Here is a 23,828-nt window from a genome sequence, read left to right on the forward strand (position 1 = left end):
TCATTGCACTCTTGCAATCTCTTCAGTAACTTGTCTCTCCACTTCCATTTATTTTTATTAAATGGAAGTGGAGAGACAAGTTACTGAAGAGATTGCAAGAGTGCAATGAAATAATTTAACAAAAAACTATATAAATTAATAAAGGACTGAACCAGTGCGTGTGTTTATTACCGGCATAATGCCTCTCCCAGGGTTTAATTGTGTTTTTTTTTCCCAATTATAATGCAATATAGTTGAAATTTATTTTAAAATCTAAATCATAAAGGTTAAGTTTACAATTTGCTATTATTTTTAGCATTAGGCTTTATTAATATTCTGTGTTAGAAAATGTAGTTGTTTGGCTGGATCGTTAGAGTGGGGCATAACTAATTACAGCCTTTTATTTTCTTAGTTCAGATCCTGTCCAAGTAAATTTACATTGCATCATTCTCAAGTAAGAAAAATAAAGTACCTGTCAAGTATTAAGGTCAGTTTAAGAAATCCTAGTCCTGATAATTTGACATCTTTATTGAATATTAGCAACTACAAACATTTTCAACAAGTTTTAATCCGACTATAAAATGTTATTTTCTCAGTCATATATGTCCCTTAAATGGCAATTTAGTTTCAGCTATCTATCGTACCATCTGAGTGGTTGGCGTTAGGAAGGGCATCCAGCTGTAGAAACTCTGCCAAATCAGATTGGAGCCTGGTGTTGCCATCCAGTTTCACCAGTCCTCAGTCAAATCGTCCAACCCATGCTAGCATGGAAAGCGAACGTTAAACGACGATGATGATGATGATGATGATGATACATGCACCTTTAACACTTCAACCAGAAAATCAGTTACAAATTTAGATCACATGCATCAATTACAGGAGGGGAACAATAAGATATATTAAATGTAAGGTAAATAATTAAAAGCTACTTAAAATATAAAAAGAAATGTATTCAGACATTTACATTATTTACAGTTGATGGATATTTGTCCTCATCTTGTTTTTTGTTAACACAACATTTCGGCTGATATACCCTCCAGCCTTGGGGAAATTTCAAACCTGGGTTCTCATTCCTAAGGTATTTTTTTCGATGTTATTATTATTATTATTATTCAGGTCACTGCCTGGAATCGAACTCTGAATCTTGGGGTTAGTAGCCCGTGCTCTTAACCACTATGCCATATTCAATATGCCAGGCTAATACCAGTGCATATATCTGTTTGTGTGTATATGTATTTATGTGTGTGTATATATATATATATATATATATATATATATATATATATATGTATATTGCCAGTACCGCCTGACTGGCTCCTGTAGGATTTTCGAGCGAGATCGTTGCCAGTGCCCCTGGACTGGCTTGTGCGGGTGGCACATAAAAGACACCATTTCGAGCGTGGCCGTTTTCGTGCGGGTGACACGTAAAAGCACCCACTACACTCTCTGAGTGGTTGGCGTTAGGAAGGGCATCCAGCTGTAGAAACTCTGCCAAATCAGACTGGAGCCTGGTGTTGCCATCCGGTTTCACCAGTCCTCAGTCAAATCGTCCAACCCATGCTAGCATGGAAAGCGGACGTTAAACGATGATGATGATGATGATGATATATATATATGTATATATATATATATATACATATATATATATATATATATATATATATATATATATGTATATATATATATATATACATACATACATATATATATATGTATGGGTGTTTATGTATGTACATGTATGTGTGTGACTACGTGTGAATTTGTGTGCAAGTATATATGAACGTATACTGGTATTTGCATGTGTATGTGAGTGCATATATCCATGCCATGTGTGACTACACACATGTACAAGTCCTGTTGTATCCATACACATTATACACATATGGGCGCGTGTATGTGCATGTATATGTACACATAGTTGTGTGTACATATATGTATATGCACGTTTGGTTTTCTATTTTTCTTTTTTCTCTTTTCCTTTTCCATAGCTCCCCCCCCCAACAATGTTACGATACTGTCAAATGGCTACAAGATTATTAATTATTGTTTTTTCTTTCTCCTTTTTCTCTGGTGACCGCATATGCGTATATATATATATATATAGTTGTGTCTATCTGTGTGTACATATGGATACATACGTATGTACATGTATTGGTGGGCATGTACATATGCCCACCAATATATAGATATGATATATATATATGTAGAAACGTGTGCATACATGAGTATATATATTCATATGTATGTATGTGTATCTGCTCACGTGTGTATTCGTACATATACATGAAGGTATATGTATGCTTAACATGCATGTAGGTATGTGTGTTTATGTGTATATGTATGCATGTATTTTGCATACATATATATATGAATTCACGTTTGTATATGTGTGTATGCATTACATAAACCCATTATTGGATTTTTTAACCTAGGAACTTATTCAATCCATGGGTTTTAAATTTATAAAACAAACTTATGTCTCTATTAATTATTTATTTACCATTAATTAATCTATTCTGGACATACACGACTCCTTAACTCAAGCTTTTTTCTATATTATACTTTCTTTTTCACCTTGTTTTGCATATATGTACTTACTCGTGCGTGTATATATATCTATATATATGTAAAATGTAATTTAGATTCAGTTGAATTAGGTACTTAGATTGAGGCATCTTGTGCACTACTTTCCCCCACACTCTAGCCAATGCTAATTTCTGGTTTGTGTCGCTGTACTGTCCTTTTTTCATTCTGCCAAAAAATTTAGCTGTGGAATCATTGTAAATATTTGCTCTCTAGTGATGATATGAATATGTTTAGATATCTAACTTGTCCTTTATGCTTGAAGTCTATGCAGCCATCTGATGAGAACGGGTTTCTTTGTAATGATGTAATGCTTTCATTGATCAATTAAAGGAGTCACTCAAAACGGCTGTAATGAATTGACAATTATACATGTTTGTATCTTTGTTATTCATTTATATTTTATATATATATAAATAAGGTTAGAAGAGTTAGTAGTTGGAATAAGAAACAGAAACGACTGTTAGATAGGATAAAGTTTTTTATTAAATAATAATCAATGGTAGTCAATTGTTGATCAAGATTTCTCCATTTTCTGCTTAATTTAAATTATATATATATGTCCAACCCATGCCAGCATGGAAAGCAGACGTTAAACGAATGATGTATATTCATATTTTACTGTTCAATTTTATAAACCACTGACTAGCCCAAATGTTAGCAAAATTACCCAATCAAGTTCAAATGCTTATTTGTCAAACTGAATCCTATCAAATTAAATATTACAAGTACAATCACAATTTTATTCCATTCTTAATCACAACTGCCTGACTAATGGGAATGTGAAACTCTGAGTAGCAGATTTTTGTGATGTTTTTGCAGCTTTGATAAAAAAGCATATTACTTTGCCTTCAGTATTTGAGTACTGCTTTTTTTCCACCTTGTTTTGTATTTATGTATTTACTTGTGTGAAGAGCTTCTGGCCAGCCTGAAGCAATGCAATGAGAGGGAACCCAAAAACTACATGGTTGTTAAGTAATTTCCTTAACCACACAGCCATACCTGAACTTTCATTTATAAATGAGGCAAACAGTTCAGAAAACGATCATTTTTATTAAAACATACTTAATAACTTTAATGATTTATAATTCTTTGTAAATGTTAAGTGGGCATAAAAAAAGTGCTTGTGATTTTAATAATGTTGCTATTGCTTTCTAATTGGTCAAGACAACAGTTAACAGCGACATCTGATATGTCAGTATACTGACTTGTCTTCTCCAGGGAACTTCTCAGAGTCTTTAATGAACACCCATGCTCTGTGGAAAAAAAAAAAAATTAAAGGTAAGGAGATAATTCACAAGAGAATATGGTGCTTTCAATTACTAACTACATAGATGGGTATAAAATTTGAGAAGGCAACAGTGAGGAGAGGTGGTGTGAGCATACTCCTAGCTGAGAAATGGGTAGATAAGGTGATTGAGGTAGTCAGAGTATGCGATAGGGTACTTAAACATAGACTAATTTTGCAAAATAGTACAGCAACAATTATCTCTGTCTCTGCCAAATAAAAGGATCATCATCATCATCGTCGTTTAACATCCGCTTTCCATGCTAGCATGGGTTGGACGATTTGACTGAGGACTGGTGAAACCAGATGGCTACACCAGGCTCCAATCTCATTTGGCAGAGTTTCTACAGCTGGATGCCCTTCCTAACGCCAACCACTCTGAGAGTGTAGTGGGTGCTTTTATGTGGCACCCGCACGAAGGCCAGTCAGGCGGTACTGGCAACAGCCATGCTGAAAATGGTGTATTTTATGTGCCACCCACACAAGAGCCAATCCAGGGGCACTGGCAACGATCTCACTCGAAAGTCCTTACACATGCTGCGGACACAAGTGCCAGAAAGGCGACGCTGGGCACAGGTGCCATCACAATTTCGCTTTCGCTTGCCCCAATAAGTCTTCGCAAGCTGAGTTTCGTGTCCAATGAGGGAGACGACGTAGACTACTTTAAAGACAGATAACAGTGACCTTATCTTTGTGACAAGTGATGTCAATGGACATGTTGGGCAGCAACTGGGTGTCTTCCACAGTATGTATGGTGGCCATGAAGATGGCTCTTGTAATGAAGAAGGAACAAGGCTTCTGGAGTTCCATGCTGCGAATAACCTAATAATTTACAACGCCAATTTCAGAAAGCCAACCAGTCACCTGATAACCTATCAATCTGGTGGCTAAGCAAACCAGATTGATTACATTCTTACCACAAAGTGAGATACAGGGTTGCTCATTAATGCAAAGACTTTCCTTGGTGAAGAATGTACCCTTCAGCGTAGGTTAGTCATTAGCAGCTTCAGATTACAGGCTTGAAGGATTCCAAGAAGCAGGCCAGTCTAGAAAAGAAGGATCTGGAAACTTCAGGATCCTTTGAATAGACAGAGATTTAGAGACTGAAGTTTGTTGACAAGTACTGATCACATCCTTAGAAAATCCCTATCAACTTGAATATTTGTGTTGTATCATGACTGTATTTCTGCCCTCTCCTCTCCTCTCCAAACTTTCAATTATATCTAAACATCTTTTAACCTTCACTTGCCTGAGGGTGCTAGGTATAACCCAGCAAGCAATTGTATCAAACATGTAGATTAAAAGCAAATTAATAATTTCTTACAAAGTCACAAGGTCTCAAATTTAGGCCTTGGAAACTGTTGATTTAATGACAGGTATTTCCTTATGACCCTGGAACAATGAAAGACAAAGTTGAACTTGGCATGATTTGAACTCAGAACAAATACCAAATGGCCAAACAGCAGATACTCTAATGATTCCACCACCCACACCACCAAAAAAAAAAAACAAAAAAACCACTTACCATTACCATTATATGCTTCTTTCTTGATAATATCCATAATTAATAAATTCAGATCAGTTCCGGGGTTCAATAATGACTGCAAGAGGCAAAAATATCAAAATTAATTCACAAAGTCAACCAACATGAAATCTATTTCTTTCATGAACCACAAGTATCTAAAAGACAAGGCCTTTACTCTTATTGATTTTGTATTATGCAGTAGATGAAAATTAATATCATGCTTATTACTAGGCTATCACTGCAGTCAAGATTGTATCATACACTAGATGAGAATTCCAAGCATACATGGGACTGGACACTCATTCTAGTCACTATTGTATTATACACTAGACAAGAACCACAAGTCTCCCTGTCACAGGGCACTCACTCAAGCCACTGAGATAAGAATTCGAAGATAGCCCTGGGCCAACCAAAGCCTTGTGAGTGGATTTGGTGGGCAGAAACAGTGTGGAAGCAAATCATATGTATGTGTGTGTATGTGTGTGTGTGCATGCATGAATTTGTGTATGTTTGTCTTCTTGACATCATGTCATAGTTGTAAATAAGTGTTACTGCTTGGATAAGCAGTTACTTTCATTTCCAATATTCTGCAAAAACATGTCTGTCTATGAGGAAACAGGTGAGAGTTAGCAACAGGGGAAGGGGATGGGTATTTGGTTGTAAAAAAATCTGCCTCAATAAACTCTGTCCAACTCATATCAGCATGGAAAAGGAAAAATTTGGCAAAATCTGATGGAATATCATGGAATCATCATTGGATCTTTATAATATTTCTAAAAGTTCTCTCCTCCAGTTATTAGAATAGCCAGTAACTAGCTATACTGATAATACAAAAATATCAAGGTAGCGAGCTAGCAGAAACGTTAGCACGCTGGGTGAAATGCTTAGCGGTACATCAAGTCTTTACGTTCTGAGTTCAAATTGCGCCGAGGTCGACTTTGCTTTTCATCCTTTCAGGGTCGATAAACTAAGTACCAGTTGTGTACTGAGGTCGATCTAATCGACTGGCCCCCTCCCCCCAAATTTCGGGCCATGTGCCTAGAGTAGCAAAGAATACTAAAATATCAAAGGTAATTTATGAATCCTTTTGGTGTCAAAATCCACAGAAAGTCTTCAATATCCTAAACTTGTAGGCTGATGAGAACATGTATGCCAATGTTAATATATTAATATACTTTAAACCAGTGATTCCCAGAATTTTTCAGGGTGCTGCTCCCTTGGCACCCAGGTCACATTCCTAGTGCCCCTTCCCCACCCACCACCACAAACGTTGACCACTTTCTGCAGCAAATTTAAAACAACTGTATTTCACAAATAAAACTTAACTTAATCCATTATTTAGTTGTTTTTACATCTATTGCTCCCTTTTGGCCACCCGTTTATCACCCCACATTTCTTCAACACCCACCCCCTGGATCTTGCCACCAGCCCCAGGGGGTAGTACCGGCCACTTTGGGAACCACTGCTTCTACTTTTCAACCTGTAGCATAAAGTCACCTCCCTCTCTACTATAACCACACTCAGTTAAGGAGGATCTTAGTCTTGTGAGTTACATGGTGACCTCACTAGTACACTGCTATGACACAAAAAAGAAAAATTACTCTGTAAAATGAATGATGCTAGGAAGTGCATCTGACCAGAAAAATTACATCAAAGCAGACATTTGAGCAGAATGCAGTCCTGCCACTCACTGGATCCTGTTGAATCATCCAAATCACACCAGCATGGAAGATGGACATTAAATGACGATGATGATGATACACAGAACCATAAAGTAAATGGATCTCTGTAGGATGATGAATATTCAGTTGTTCATCAATCAACTGGTTTACCAGACTTATTCAATTAATGTATAAGTGGCTGAGTATTCTACAGACATGTACTTTTAATATAATTCTCGAATAGAATCAGCAAGTGTAAACATTTGATTGGTGTCCACACAGATTCTGTCTACTTAGTTTCATTCATAAGGTTTGAGCTGACTAAAAGCTGTAGCAAAAGACATGCCTAAGGCGTTATGCAGTGAGATTGAACACCGGACCTTGTGATTGTGAAGCGAACTTGTTAACCATTTGGCCATAATGCATCTATTACATTGAATCAGGAGAGACAGCATTCTCATGAATCAGAAGCTGTTCAAGACCTGGGAATTTGGGAATTATAATGATTAGAAACATCATTTCTTGTGAAATTTACTAATGACACACATATCACAGGTAGTATAGAATCTAAGAATACCGAGGAACCAAAGAATAATAAATCTCGGTCTAGTGGAAGATCTTTCATTGTAGTTTTCTAGGTTATTGGTGGTAACAGTAGTACAAAGGAGAATCTAAAGAAAATATAGATAAATGAAAAATGAAGATAAAGTCACACTTGTCAGAAAAAGAAGCAGCAGCCATTTAGAGTAGAATGATGAAACATACCTCATATGTTGAATTTGCAATATCAGAACGGGAACATATTAAGCCTTGGAGTTCCATTTGTTTTAAGACTTTATTCATCATACACTCCACGTATTCCAAGGACTGGAAAAAAAAAAACAATAAATGAACAACATCCATGCAGTGTTAGGCAGAGCAGAATTATGACTAATTTTGTATTCCTTGAATGGTTGACTTTATTGTCTGGTTTAACACTGTCATCATAAGCAAGGGTTAGGGTTAGGGTGTGTGTGTGTGTGTGTGTGTGTGCATGCATGAATGAGTGCATCTTTCTGAGTGACTTCTCATTTTCAATATTTGTTTGTCTTCTGTAAATATTGCAACTCCTGTAGATCATTAGTTGGTAAAACAAGTGGGGGTTAATGAAGAAAGGTTATACAACTGTAAAAAAAATTCTCTGAGTAAGTCTCATCCAAGCCATATCAGCATGGAAAAAGCAGATGTAAAAACAGTGATGATGATGGTGATGATGATGATGGTGATGATGATTAGGGTGATGGTGATTATGGCATACCTGATCAATACCAAGAATATCTTTGATTCTGTGCAAAATGTCATGTTCCTTGATAGTTTTAATAGTAAACACTGTTATATCGGCCAGTAGTTCTTTCATAACATTCTCCTGGAATAACAACAACAACACTTCACATAATAAAGGAATTTCTGTTTTGATGTGTGATGGTAATCACATTGCTTCACTGTTTCTGGTGAGCCAACACTAGAGTCTCTAATATAGCCTCTTGCCCTACTAAAAATAACAGTAAAATATCCTTCAAATAACACTTTACCATGAAAATGGGGACGGACACGTTAGATAATGTAGTCCTTGATAAACTATGTCTGTATAGAAGAGTAGGTGGTCATGACTGGAACATCACTGATCATAGGTTTGCTGGATTAAGATTGATGTAGGGCTAAACAACAAGGACACATTTGATTATATAGTCCCAGATACACTATCTCTGAATAAAAGACTGGAAGGTCATAACTGGAACGACTTTAATATAGGTCTGCTGAATCAACTAGGTATATTCAATTATGTAGTTATAGACAAACTGTCTGAATAAAAGATTGGAAGGTCATTTTTCTTCAACACCCCGCAGGATCTTACCACCCCACCCCCCAGCGGAGTCAGTATCACCCACTTTGGGAACCACAGTTCTAAACCATTCCAGTTTGTGCAGAAGTCATTCTACACATAAATAACATCAAAACGGTTACCAATGGTTTTAATCTGGTTCTTATGTCATCTGTTTTCAGCTGCAACTTCTGAACTTCAGGTGCCAATACTAATGTTTGGTCATAGACAGTCTTGTACAAATATGGACGCTGAAACATACGAGCGATTTCGGCAGAAGCACTGGACACTGGTGCTGGTGGGACAAGAGTTAAGGAACTTGCTTCAGTTTTTCAAAACTAGATGTAACATGATACAGAAGAAACTATAACCTAGCACACCCTTTTCCCAAACTAACCCCTAATGTCTAAGTCTCTAGCTTTTCTCCTGATACACATCTAATTCACCCTTCATGTCTATGTACTTAGTACCCCATCAGTGTAACATAACTATACACCTTCATCATCATCATCATCATCATCATCGTTTAACGTCCGCTTTCCATGCTAGCATGGGTTGGACGATTTGACTGAGGACTGGTGAAACCGGATGGCAACACCAGGCTCCAGTCTGATTTGGCAGAGTTTCTACAGCTGGATGCCCTTCCTAACGCCAACCACTCAGAGAGTGTAGTGGGTGCTTTTACGTGTCACTCAATATACCCTGTAAACCTACCCCTAATGTACATGTACTTTATTTTCCCACTAATCTCCCAGTATTGTAATACCCCACTAATGTCCATGTACCGCGACACCCACTAAAGTCAGTGTACCTAAACTGGCCACTCCTGACATCATACCCTACCTGCCTGCCCTCAATGTTAATGTAACTTACCTATCATGCCCTAATCTCCACGTACCCTTTTTCTGCATTAACATCAATATACTCTACTTTTTCTCCAATATTCATTAGGCAGATAGACAAATGTGTGTGTGTGTGTGTGTGTGTGTGTGTATGCTTGTGTTAGAATAGACCAGTGCATCAAATTGCGTCTCTTCTCTTTTAACAGGTAATTTATCCATTCAATAAGTACCAAACTAAATATGTATTGAAGAGGAAATCAATATAAAAAAAAAATCTGAATGATTGCAAACAGTTAAAAAAGAAAATTCAAAGACTTTTTAAAAAGGATACTAATGTAACTTATCATTATTCTATTGACACCTTTGTAAGACTTTATTTTTCCTCGAATGTGAACCATTTCTCCATGGTTAAACACGGGATGCAACGAATGTGCTTTCAAGCGTAAACTTTCTGGAAGTAAACTCCTGAAGTCATTGTCTGAAAATATAAGAGAAGCCTTGTTTACTTGATAATATGGTAGCATCCAGAGTTCAAACCCAGCAAGACAGTTCATCTAATGCCTTAGAAATTCTGCCAATTCACTACCCTGTAGTGTCAAACATATTGCTGAACTTCATATTGGATTGTGCAAGAGACAAAACTAAGTCTCCCAAATGTCTCTCTCAAGTTGTACTTTAGTAAGGTTAGAGTTAAAATAATTTATAGCCAAGTATTTAGTGTTGTGTAGCAAGAGTGTTAATTAAAAATAGAGTGACATTTGTGTAAAAGGAAGATGGAGTGATTGGGGTAATTTGTGAAGATTTCAGCTTCATAAAGTGTATTAAGGGTAAATTAGTTTATCAAACCTTTCATTCCCAAAATCCACTATTCCTCTCCATCAGGTTTTGAGCTCAGCTAACACTACCTCGAACAAAGAGTATGTAATTGGATCACTGCTAGAAATAACAACCAGACTTCCCTAAATCATACCTTAATATCTAAGGAAAGGAGGACAGGTTAGATTACGTGTTCCTGGGTTCCTTGTTGTTGTTGGCACTCTGTCGCTTACGATGTCGAGGGTTCCAGTTGATCCGATCAACGGAACAGCCTGCTCGTGAAATTTACGTGCAAGTGGCTGAGCACTCCACAGACACGTGTACCCTTAATGTAGTTCTCGGGGATATTCAGTGTGACACAGTGTGACAAGGCTGACCCTTTGAATTACAGGCACAACAGAAACAGGAAGAAAGAGTGAGAGAAAGTTGTGGTGAAAGAGTACAGCAGGGTTCGCCACCATCCTCTGATGGAGCCTCGTGGAGCTTTAGGTATTTTTGCTCATTAAACACTCACAACGCCCGGTCTGGGAATCGAAACCGCGATCCTATGACCGCGAGTCCGCTGCCCTAACCACCGGGCCATTGCGCCTCCACTCTGGGTTCCTTACACACAGGAAAAAAACAAAACAAAAAAAAAAACAGGATGGTCATGGCTGGAATATCTTTTTTCCCTACGTCTGCTTGATCAGGGCTGATCCAAGCCTAAAAGCCTAAACAAGGGCAACAATTAACTATATCTCAGTTTGCTAGAAACAAAGGCAGACCTACATGTAGGAGCTGTAACTGCTAAAAATGTTAAAATCAAAATAGCAAACAAACCAACTTACCTCCAGCTTCCACTTTTTCCTTCCAAATACAGCAAGATATTAAACCAGTACCATCATCAACTATATTAAATGTTTAAACAAAAATACAAATAAATTGCAGAGGTGTACTTCCCAAGCAAGTAATTTGATCTGAGACAGTATGTTGAAACCAATACAAATAATGTGGAAGACTTATATTAGCCATTCAAAAACACACAAAGACTGTTAACTTTATTAAAACATTTATTATTTGGTGTTAAAATTGTTGTTGCATCAACTGTGACTTGATCATTGATGCTATTCCACTGCATCCCATTCGTTTAAATAAAAAAAATTGCAGTTGGTGCAACAAAAATTTCGATACCAAATAATAAATCATCATATTCATCATTGTTTAATGTCTGCTTTCCACACTGGCATGGATTGGACGGTTTGACAGCTGACCAACCAGGGAGCTGTCCAGACTCTAGTTGTGTTTTGGCATGGTTTCTATTGCTGGATACCCTTCTGAACACCAACCACTTTACAGAGTGCCACCATCATGAGTGCATCTAAACAGCACAGGCAGGAGTGTGTTTATGCAGCACCGGCATGAGTACATTGTATATGGCACCAGTACAACTACATTTTATGTGACATCCACACAAGTGCATTTCATGTGGTACCAGCACAAGTGCATTTTGTGTGGCATATGCACCTACAAAGGACATGTATGTATGGATGACTGATTTTACGTAGCTTAATGCATCTTCTCAAGTGCAGCAAATCTCCCCACTCCCAGTGCCTTATCGTTTCCTCAGTGTGGCCCAGCATCTGAAGATCTTTACTCACCACTTTGTCCCCACATCTTCCTGGGTCTACCCTTCCACACGTTCCCGCTATAATTAGAGTTTGGCACTTTTTTAAGCAACTGTCCTCATCCGTAAGCATCACATGACCATACCAGCACAGTCTTCTCTCCTGCACACAACATCTAATGCCTCTTATACCCAGTTTCCTCTTAAATCACTTACACTCTGATCTGTCTCCACACTGACATTACCCATCCAGCAGAGCAAGCTAGCTTAATTTCTTTCCAGCTTTTGCAAGTGCTCTGTAGTCATAGCTCATATTTCACTGCCATGTAGTATAGCTGTACATACATAGGCATCATACAATCTGCCTTTCACTCTGAAAGAGAGGCCTTTAGTTACCAACAGTGACAGAAACTCTCTGAACTTTGCTCAACCTATTCTTATTCTAGCAACTATCCATACTGAGCATTTGACGAAGTTTATTGTATCTGCACATTTACCACATACTAAGACTATTTTCTTTATTAACCTTTCTGTGATACTGCTACACCCCCTATGTGTCCAAAGTTCGCACTGAGTACAATGCATGGAGTTTCTACCAACAAACTCCTGACACAATGAGCAGGGCCATCTCTTTGAAGAGATTTGTGATTTGTCTGTTTTCCTACTTACTAGGAATTTGGTCTTTGCTAGATTAACTCTAAGGCCCTTTGATTCCAGGCCTTACTTCCACACCTGAAATTTCTTCTCTAGGTCAGGTAGAGATTCAGCTATAACAAGGTCATCAGCGTGTGTCTGACAGTAAAGTCAAGAAGTGTCAAATAATTACAGAATAAATAGCTTACCTCTGAGTATAAAGTTTCGGTCTTTTTCTTGGCAATTTACAATTATTCCCATGATATCAACTTTGAATATAGGATGGTTTTTATAACAATAAACTCCTGTAAGTAAAAGTTTAAGATATTTTTCAGTCATTTTATTGTATCTCAGTAATTACCTATCTATTCATTCAATTAGCCATCATGAAATGTGGTACAAAACAGTTAAAATAGTAGCAAAGTACCATGGGAGGGATGTAAAAATAAGTGAAATAGAAGAGGGCAAGGACCACATAGTACAATTCTATGACAGGGCTGTAGAAATGGAGAAGAGGGAGTGGACTACATAGTAGTGCAGTACTATGACAGAGCTGTAGGAATGGAGAGCAGTGACATGGAAGCAATGAGATTAAGTTGTAATATATGACTGAGCCATGTTAGAGATAGTTTTGCAACCATTGCTGAGGTTAAACCATAAAGACTCCGTCTGGGGAAAGTAAATGAATGAACAGCGTGAGAAGAGAGGCATAAACAGGGTTACTCAACCTGCTAGAAATAGTAGACAAACATCACTAAAGCTTCAAATCTTAAGAAAAGGATACACTGGATATTATTATTTCTGATTAAAAGAGATGTCATGGTTGGATCATCTTTGATCATAGGTCTGCTGGATTAGCAACTAAAAAACACTACCAACAAGAATTGTTGTTGGCACTCCGTCGCTTACAACGTGGAGGGTTCCAGTTGATCCGATCAACGGAACAGCCTGCTCATGAAATTAACTTGCAAGTGGCTGAGCACTCCACAGACACGTGTACCCTTAACGTAGTTCTCGGGGATATTCAGCGTGACAGAGAGTGTGACAAGGCTGACCTTTTGAATTACAGGCACAACAGAAACAGGAAGAAAGAGTGAGAGAAAGTTGTGGTGAAAGAGTACAGCAGAGTTTGCCACCATCCCCTGCCGGAGCCTTGTGGAGCTTTAGGTGTTTTCGCTCAATAAACACTCACAATGCCCGGTCTGGGAATCGAAACCCCGATCTTATGACCGCGAGTCCGCTGCCCTAACCACTGCGCCTCCACACCAACAAGAACTATAAAGTGAAGGATTGAAATGAATTAGGGTATGTCACCCACTTGGAAGTGCTGGTTACAAAACAAAGAGTGAAATGACTGTAATATAGGGTGTATCACTTACCTGGAAGTGTTGGGTAAGGTGAAAGATTTAGGACATCAACAATGAACAGTTTGCAATGTATATGAAATAAGGGGTCCAATCCAAAGAGATTTTCATCATAAAATACCAAGTCCGTATCTTCTGATTCAGAATTAATCATGATTGTAGGTAACAGTAATAACCAAAAGAAGTATTTATTCTATAATATAGAATGGAAAAATGAATGAATGAAGCAGGATGAACAAGTGATATAGAATTCATCATCATTTTAAGGTCCACTTCTCCATGCTTGCATGGATCGGGCAGAGGCAGATTTTCTTCTGTCAGATGCTCTTTCTTGTTGCTAGCCCTTGCCTGTTTCCAAGCAAAATAATATTTCCCCATGGTTTGTTATATTTTCGCAGTAAAATAAGAATGCTACTGTGCCTAGTAATAAACAGATAAAAATAAAATCATACATTCAATATTATCCATATTATTAAAGTTCTGGGTATTAATAGTTATCGCCAAGCTAACATGGCAGTCCAGAAAAATAGGACGAATGCTGCTGTGTTTGTATGTATGGATGTGCATCTCCATATGTGTGGGTATGTGTCCTTGTGTGAAGTAAAGTGTGTGTGTATATATGGTCATGTGTTTCAGTCTTCATTTGTGTATGTGTGCTTGTCTGTTCATATAACCTATGTACCTATCTGTCTGTATGTTGATCTGTTTACTTTCATATCCATACGCTCATATACATATATACATACATCTATCTACATAACAGCCCACTAACTATTCTACTCTACCTGTGTAAACTGTGGGTATGGAGGTGTGATATCTATGATGTATATTTCCTATTTAGTATTGGGGAAGTTTCATTTATGAGGGCGTACTCCTGTATTTGTCTGAGTGTTGGGTCCTTAGGGTGCTTGAATAAGATGTGGATGTCAAGTTGACCCAGGTTGCCTCGATGTTGGTAGAGTATGGAGGACTGTTTTTTGTCATCATATTGTCTCAAATGTTCATTTAGTCATTCCACAATGCTCCTGGATGTCTCCCCTATGTATGTCCTGTTCATGTCTTTACAAGCACCTTCTATGCATCTTATGCTGTAAACTATATTTCTAGTTCTACAGTTAATGCCAGGGCTAATCCTACATACCATGCAGTTATCATTGGTGCATATGGTATTCTCAAAGGGGTACTCCTCCATATTTGTGATCTGACGGAGTTCCCTGGCTTTTCAACAATCTTAATGTTGAGTTTGGTCTCTTTCAGGGCTTTTCTAAACCTAGGAGCTAGTTCTCTATGGGCTGTGGCCTCTACAAACATTATTCCTTGATATTTGTTGGTTTTATACCACGTGTTCGCTGTTTGCTTTGTCACAAATTCTTTGTATCCTATTCCAGTCTTTGTTTCTATATCTAGGGCAGGTACCACTGGTATCATTACGTATAATGTTATAATGGTGGGAAGAGGACCTCGGAAAATTCACAAGATCCGAGTTTTTCCCTCATAACTTTTAGAAAAATGTTTGTTTTTTTTCAATGAAATTTTATAGAAATACCTTTCAAACGGCATACATTACGATTATAAATAAATTTGTGGGGAAAATCTTTTCCAAGGAGGTAGGGAGAGGACTTCGGTAAATTCACAAGATCCGAGTTTTTCCCTTGTAATTGTTAGGAAATTGTTTTGTTGTTTTTTTAATTAAAATTTTGTTTAAATACTTTTCAAACGGCATACATAACAATTATAAAGTATTCAATAAGCATATAGATATGTGTATAAAGAGATGGATATGAATGTCTTCCTGGGGCTAAAAACAACGGCACTATCATGCTATTAGCTGTCAGAAGTGAAAGTGCTCACTGCTAGTGAAGTGTCTGTCTGTCTGCCTGCCTGTTGCTGGTTTGAGTTGATTCTTTGGCTACTGACAGCTAATACCATGACTGGCCGGAGCGAGCTATTGGCTTACTTACTTACTGATATCTATCTACTATCTACCTATCTATCAATCACTCGTCCACCTTATTAGAAAACACAAATTTAATATAAAAACATATTTCCTGAAATTGCAAATTATTTAAAATATAAAAATATAATTTTCAACAGAGAGAATTTATCAAAATAGAAAACAAATGAAGTTTGAAGTTTAAAAATAATAGGATCGACCACTCACGACTAGCTAGCGCGGACGCGAGTACCCTTATACTCTGTGTTGTGTTTTCAAACGCATGGATATAGGTGTCGAATTTGTTCCAATAACTTTCGAGTAATAGATAGAGAGAGAGACAGACAGACAGACATATAGCTCGCTCCGGCCAGTCATGGTATTAGCTGTCAGTAGCCAAAGAATCGACAGGCAGGCAGACAGACAGACAGATACTTCACTAGCAGTGAGCACTTTCACTTCTGACAGCTAATAGCATGATAGTGCCAAAACAACAGTAACACCGTCTGTAGTTATGCCGAAAGTTTTTGAAAAAAATAACAAAAAGAAAAAAAAAAATGAGGGTGTGTCTCTGTCTGGACTTTTCACTGAACAGTGTTGATATTTCAATTTCCAGTTGATCCACGAACAGACAAAATACCAAAGTCTGCTCGATTACGGTTGGCACTCCGTCGCTTCCGACGTCGAGGGTTCCAGTTGATCCGATCAACGGAACAGCCTGCTCATGAAATTAACGTGCAAGTGGCTGAGCACTCCACAGACACGTGTACCCATAACGTAGTTCTCGGGGGATATTCAGCGTGACACAGTGTGACAAGGCTGACACTTTGAATTACAGGCACAACAGAAACAGGAAGTAAGAGAGAAAGTTGTGGTGGAAAAGTACAGCAGGGTTCGCCACCACCCCCTGCCGGAGCCTCGTGGAGCTTTTAGGTGTTTTCGCTCAATAAACACTCACAACGCCCGGTCTTGGAATCGAAACCGCGATGCTATGACCGCGAGTCCGCTGCCCTAACCACTGGGCCATTGCTCCTCCAGGCACATATATGTATGTTGCTACTAAAAGAATAATTAGGACATACTTACAAATACACGTCAACTCCCACGGTTCAATAACATCTCTCTTTGAAACAACGTTAACTCTCTCCCAGCCATCAAATTCAATGAGCTTTCACGAATTATATTCTGTATGGACAACATTATTTTGAATGTGGCGCCTATCAATGAGACTGTACGGTGTAAACTGATAAATAGAACCTGATGTAAAGAACATCCTACTACGTTAGCAGACGCACGCATGTCTTTATATTTGTTCGTCGGTTTTTTCTTTCTTTTTTTTTACCCCCATGCTAGCATGGTTTATACGAATATATCATCAAGATACTTTATCAGTTTTTCATGTAAGAATAACTTATTCAGCGGAGTTTCGGTACAAGACGCCTACATAAGTTACATTTTCTCCGTTTTGCCGAGGTTTTTCCCAGCCTGGCTTTCGAAAGGATGGGTGGTATCTTTTTTATGAAAAAAAAAAAAAAAAAATGTTTGAAAGTTTATGAATTTTTTTTTCTTCAGTCCCCGCCGGACTGACTGTGGGCATTTTTTTTTTTTGCACTACGCACATGGAAGAAGCCTTTTTCGGTGAAAAAAAGATTTATAAATATTTTCACACGAAAAGGTATGTGATTTAAGGGAAATTTAGATGTTGTTTCTAGCACATCCCACGACCACCTTCCTCGTTGCTTTGTCACCCTCACACGTATTGATGTGGTGCTATTTAGGTATGCGATCTACGTAGCCAACGTAATCTACAAGAGTCAAATTCTACTTTAGCATGAGATCTACGCGTTTCATTTATTTGTTATGGCTTAAATAAAACATTTAAACCTTGGGAGAGGCGTTATGCCTGTAATAAACACACGCACTGGTTCAGTCCTTTATTAATTTATAAACAGTATTTAGTTGGGGTTTTTTTTTTTGTTCAATCATTTCATTGCACTCTTGCAATCTCTTCAGTAACTTGTCTCTCCACTTCCATTCTTATATTTTTATACATTTATTTCAAAAATTACAATGAAGCATATCTGAAACAAGTTTACTAATTTTATGGGCGAAACGGACTACATTCAGCTAGAAAAGTAAAAGATAGATAATTAAAATTTTTATACACTTTATTATTAAAAAGAAATTAGAATGAAGCAAATTTGAAACAACTTTACTAAGTTTATCGGTGTTTTTTTTTTTTCTTGATAAGTATAACTTTTCTTGTTGATCACAATAAAAAGAGTAGATCGCACACTAAAATAGCACCTACTGATGTCTTTCAATGTTTTCTCGCCATAAACACATTTTCAATTCCCTTTCCTTCCCCCCAATACTTTTTGGGAGAGCCTGAGGTAATTGCTTTCCAGAGTTACCTCCCTTGGATTGGCCGATGAATTCAGAAGTCAGAGGGAAGAAGTTAGTATGCTGCAAAGGAGTATTATATGTATGCCCGTTTGTATGGGGGGAGGGGGGGGGATAAAAAGTGGGCAAGAGGAGAGGGAAGAATAAGCTATGAGATAATTGGACGGAAAAATAGAGTGAACGAGGGTCAAAGTTTGTAAGTAGAGGTGAATCTGAGAATAGATGAAAGGAAGAAAAATTATTGTGAAGAATTTGTTTTAGTCGGAGCCTTCTAGAATTGCTCTCATGAACGACAGTACCTTGCATTAAATGTTTGAGTCCAACGTAGCTGTAATGACTGGCATTTTCCCCTTCGGAGTTCCTCTTACACCTTATCATCATTTAACGTCCGTTTTTACATATAGGCATCGGTTGGTGGATAGCAGGAAGATGAAGTGGCATGTGATGAAAATGTATCCCACCCAACTTCTAAACCAGTGTCTCCAGTGGTCTCTGCAGGATCCAAAGAAGTTAGGGTATCTGAAGAAGACTCGGGATTAGGCACTTGACAGAGATGACTAGAAGGCTCTGGTAGTCTGATGTTCTTTGGACAGGAAGATGAAACTAACTAGTCCTAATACAAAGTTATAATAGTATTGATACACATAAATCTGTGATTTGTCACATTTAACCACGAAGTTCATTTAGTTAGATCACTTTGTTACGTTACCTAGGACTTTGTCTACTTTTTCTCAACCAATATTGGATATAGACAACAATGTTCCCTCTGCTTATCTATCTCACCTTCCTTCCCTAAAGATTTAGGTGGTGGATTCTGTGTGATCACGTCAATTTAGTGTGTGTTTTCTGCTTCTAATGATGTCTTCTATATTCTCTAATAAGTCTACTTGAAAGTGCAATTTATTATTATAAAAGTTATTATTTGAAATATATGGGTAAAATTAAGGATGAAGCAAAAAGTTAACCTAACTGGACATGACAACATTGTTATTTTTCTCCTGATACACATCAGAGGTTAGAACAGTTTCCCATTGAGGATTTTACTGTAGTCTTAGGAAATCAATCCAAGCCCTGAAGTGTATCAACTATTTTCCAAAGGTGGCTTGGAATCCCATGCCTACTATCTCTCCAAAGTACTTTAAAATTATGTTTGTCTAACAACATAACCAACTGATATACTACTTTCTTCAAACTTGTAAGTGTCAATGAATCTGAGAAGAGTGGTTCACTCACTTCTTTGCTGAAATGATAATTTAAATTGTTTGAAACCTTGTTCCCTTCTTATTTTGAGTTTTTGGTCCAATAGAAACATATCAGCTTCAAATGTCAGTGAGCATCCAAACCTCAAGAAAGCTACCAATACCAAATTCAGCAAATATTATTTTGAGGGTTTTAGTTTGTCTTTTTTCATTCAGTGTAAAGTGGAATTCCTTGAACAATTGAAAAATAAAACTTCTGTCGTCCCCATTGGATGATATTTAATGCTAACCTAAAGTTCAACGTTATGCAAGATCATCATTCACTCAAGGTTATGCAATCACACCCTTCCCTGTAGGTTCTGGCCTCAAAACTAGTGTCTGCACCCCTCCAAATCTTAAAGATAGTATCATGATACTAACATCAAACTTCTGGAATGTCCCCTAAAGTTTGTAATCATGCTTCTATCCAAGCAGATCTTCCTTTGTATACATCTATTTTTTGTGAAGTTGGGGTGGGGGATAACCCATTTCATCAATAGTTTGGGGTGCCTTGTGATGCCTCATATTGAAGGCAAACTTGTTATTGATCTCCTGATATCTCTTTTAGTAATTTGCACCTATTCTAAATTAAGTTCTAAACTAGGCGTAAAATAGCCATTCACACTACTAAAATATTTGTGTTTAATCCAATGTTCCTGAGGTGGTTTTCAAACTCAACCTGGAACCAGTTTTGATTCAATCAGGCATGATATCATCTGTGATTCATTGACAGTGAGGGCCCCAGAACTCTATCTTTTTACTCAGTAGGTACATCAAGAGCCTTCATATCTTTATTTCAATGATCAATGTATATGTCCTCTCTCAGGAGTTCACCAAAGTGATATCGTCCTGCATGATTTGCATTGGATAATGATGATATTGCAAAGTTGGTGTCTAGCTTTTACGAGACTCTTCAAGTGAATAGTTCCAAATGAGAACTTTTAATATTCAATCCTGCATTTTCACAATATCAAACTATAGTGAGTCTATAACCATTCCTGTTTTCATCACTAGTTTTCCTTTACAATTCCATCTGATTTTGACTTCTTGCCTACAGATGAATACTTAGGGGCTTGCTTTTTCGTACTTGAAATCCAGATTTTATTCCCAATAGTTGGTTCATCGCCAGTACACCACCCACAGACATTATCTCACAAAAAAGTTCTGTGTCTATGAAAAATGAAATCTTTTCCAAAATATCTGAAAACTCGGCAATTGTTTCAGGAGTAAAACAAAAAAGAAACTTTTATCTAAGTAAGGCTGAGTGAACCTATCTTGTAAATGCCAGTAACTTGATCCCTTGCTCAACTTGATCCTCAATGTCATTGCTGACACTGATCTTTAAACAATACCATTTGATAATGAAACTGCTGCAAGCATTTTCTCCAATCTGTTTCCAAATACAATTTCCACCATTTTGAGATCATTTGGTTTGATCAAGGTTTCCCAAATTGTATGCATAATTCTTTTCTCTCTTTGGATATCTCCAATGCTGTGACATATTCTTGGAATGCCTCTGTTGAACCAAGATTCAGAGATCATTTCCATGACATTCAAAACAGGTTTTGTCATGTATAGAATGAATATACAATAATTGCTGCTTTAACTTTGTTGGCTTTATAGAATCATTTGGCAAAGCTTTTCCACAGGTAACACACTCAAGCCTTCACACTTGTTTTAGGAGGATATGAATCCATATTGAATATATGAATCCTTGAAGCTCTTTCTTGACACATGATAGACTAAAAATCATGTGAATAAAACAAGAATAACTATATATGGAATATTCCCACAGAGGAAAAGTAGAATATATATCATTATTTGAATCTGAATACCGTATTATACATGTTCATAACCATGGATCTTATATCAATATATGAATCTAATGGTCATCACATCGTTTACATGTAATGAAGAGCCAAGCCAAAGGGCTTTCCCACATTATCTATAAGCAACCTTATGTGTGTACTCAGTGGTGAGCTGGCAGAAATTTAACATTTGAATACCTGAGCTGCCAAAATTTTATTGGCTGTTTCTATAAAAAAATAAATAAATAAATAAAAAAAAATCCAAATTTAATGATAAAATATTGGAAACTTTTCGAAAAATGTTGGCAATATTGAATATTGGTGTAAGGTGATGAGCTGACAGAATTGTTAACATACCAGGCGAAATGCTTAGCGGTATTTTATCTGTTTTTACATTCTGAGTTCAAATTCTGCCAAGGTCAACTTTGCCTTTCATTCTTTCTGGGGTTGATAAAATAAGTACCAATTGAACACTGGGGTCAATGTAATCAACTTACCCACCTCCCCAAAATTTCAGGCCTTGTGCCTATAGAAGAAAGGAATATTGGATATTGGTGTACCAAATTAATTATGGATTTTTTTTCTTTTGTGTCAAATACCTTAATACTTTTTGTCTTTCACTACTTTCTTTTCTATTCACTCCAAATCACTTTTTAAAAATTTTAACTCACTCAAGTGTTAATTATTTATGTTAGCCATAAAATCGATGAATATTAAAACAAAACAGCTTTACGTTATCAATGTATATAAGATATTCTATCAACGCTGAAATGATGAAAGGCAAGGTTGATTTCTGCAGGACATAGACTCAGAAGGTAAAAAAAGCGGGAACAATCCTTGTAAAGAATTTTGTCCAGAATGCTAAAGCATCTATCACTCTAATAATGACAATGATGACGATGATTTTGTTATTATTTTCTTTCTTTTATAATAATGGTCACTAGGATATTACTGGTACATTTTTTTTTTGATTCAGGAAGAACGAAATGAAAAAGAAAATAGTAATACTCTCGAGTTATGAGGATATAGTTGTGCTATGTGACTTCCTTTGTGTGTGACTAGGTGGGTATAGGAATTCTGTAGTGAATCAGACAGGGTTGTCGTGTCATCTGCATTGCAGGTATATTCCAAGGTTCGTGTGGTTTGTTTATCTCCAGGTTAGCTCTGCTTCAGCAGACCTATGATCAAAAGCGACCCAGCTATAACCACTTTATCCTTCTCTAAGTAAAGTATGTTACATATCTAGCACTACGTTAATCAATGCGTCTTTACCTTTCGAAAAGGGTGTAGGCAGGTGGGTGATTTGGCTGCAATTTATTGTAGGTCGAGCGAGCACATAGAAACTCCATCTTTGGCCTCTGTCCAGGTTTGTGTTTAATGTACAAGCGATAGAGAAGGAAAAGTGAAAGAGGGATAATCTCAGTTCTGAGATACACAAGAGATGTGCAGTAGCAACAGGAGTAAACATTATATAGCCCACGAATGATAGATTTTAATTTTGTTACTACTGTCGTCACACACATTCGATGATGCAGAATTACACTAGTTTCCACGGATTCTGCTGTTTTACTACAAATACACAGTATTAACGTCAACAGCCAACATACCCCTTTAAAATAATCATGTTTGAAATAGATAAGATTGTAAAATGTCGAGGGGCACTAAAAACTATCGGTGAAAATACTTGATTAGCAGAAATTTTTATTTATTATTCATAGTAATATTATCGGAAATAACAACCGACTCAGATGGATTTGAAGTCAGGGTAAAGAGATATCAAATGAAGGTACTATAAAGCACTGTTCAGCTTTCTGTACGTCAGCGTTAATACACAGAGTCCAAGGGAAAAAGATAAACAGACCAACAGGCAATAGAATAACAGTAAACAGATTAAGAGAGAGGGGGTAGTTTACAAAGTGAGGAATTAGTTTTTGCGTACATTGGCTTCCAAGGATTCTACTGTTTCTCTTGGTAAAGTTAGAGAGACGGCCAAATGAGTCGGCTGATACATATATAAGAAATATATAGTATGTAGCTATATAAACATAGTCAATCAAATGATTAGACAGATAATTGGAGAATAGATAAACAGAGAGAAATCTAACCGACTAAGTAGACAGATAAACAAACTGCTGCTACTCAACTGTGCGTTATAATACCAAGGTGTTGCAGAAGAATGGACATATTTTTTTCTAACTATTTCTGACGTTCGCTGTAATATTGATCAAGGGACGTGTATGGATAAATGCAAGATCACAGGTGACACACAGACACATTCCTCTCTCCCTACA

General features: G+C 37.2%; 1 protein-coding gene across 5 annotated transcripts; it reads right to left on the reverse strand.

Annotated features, from left to right (window-relative positions):
- Positions 1-3,025: 3,025 nt before the first annotated feature.
- On the reverse strand, positions 3,026-23,819 carry LOC106883034 (CST complex subunit STN1). 5 transcript variants are annotated; one of them, XM_089342775.1, is made up of 10 exons: positions 23,682-23,819; positions 14,171-14,348; positions 13,001-13,096; positions 11,383-11,442; positions 10,071-10,217; positions 9,041-9,192; positions 8,334-8,441; positions 7,802-7,903; positions 5,376-5,451; positions 3,026-3,818 (listed from the first exon to the last, which is right to left on the reverse strand). In XM_089342775.1, exons 2-10 carry the CDS (start codon positions 14,307-14,309, stop codon positions 3,664-3,666), a joined length of 1,035 nt encoding a protein of 344 aa, XP_089198901.1. In that variant the 5' UTR covers positions 14,310-14,348; positions 23,682-23,819; the 3' UTR covers positions 3,026-3,663. The 5 variants fall into 5 exon arrangements, with proteins under 5 accessions (XP_089198901.1, XP_014789381.1, XP_014789379.1 ...); XM_014933895.3 differs by lacking the exon at positions 23,682-23,819 and adding an exon at positions 18,791-22,653; XM_014933893.3 differs by lacking the exon at positions 23,682-23,819 and adding an exon at positions 17,175-17,333.
- Positions 23,820-23,828: the final 9 nt, after the last annotated feature.

Source organism: Octopus bimaculoides, chromosome 26, assembly GCF_046866305.1.
Source record: "Octopus bimaculoides isolate indiv1 chromosome 26, ASM4686630v1, whole genome shotgun sequence".
Lineage (NCBI taxonomy): Eukaryota > Metazoa > Mollusca > Cephalopoda > Octopoda > Octopodidae > Octopus > Octopus bimaculoides.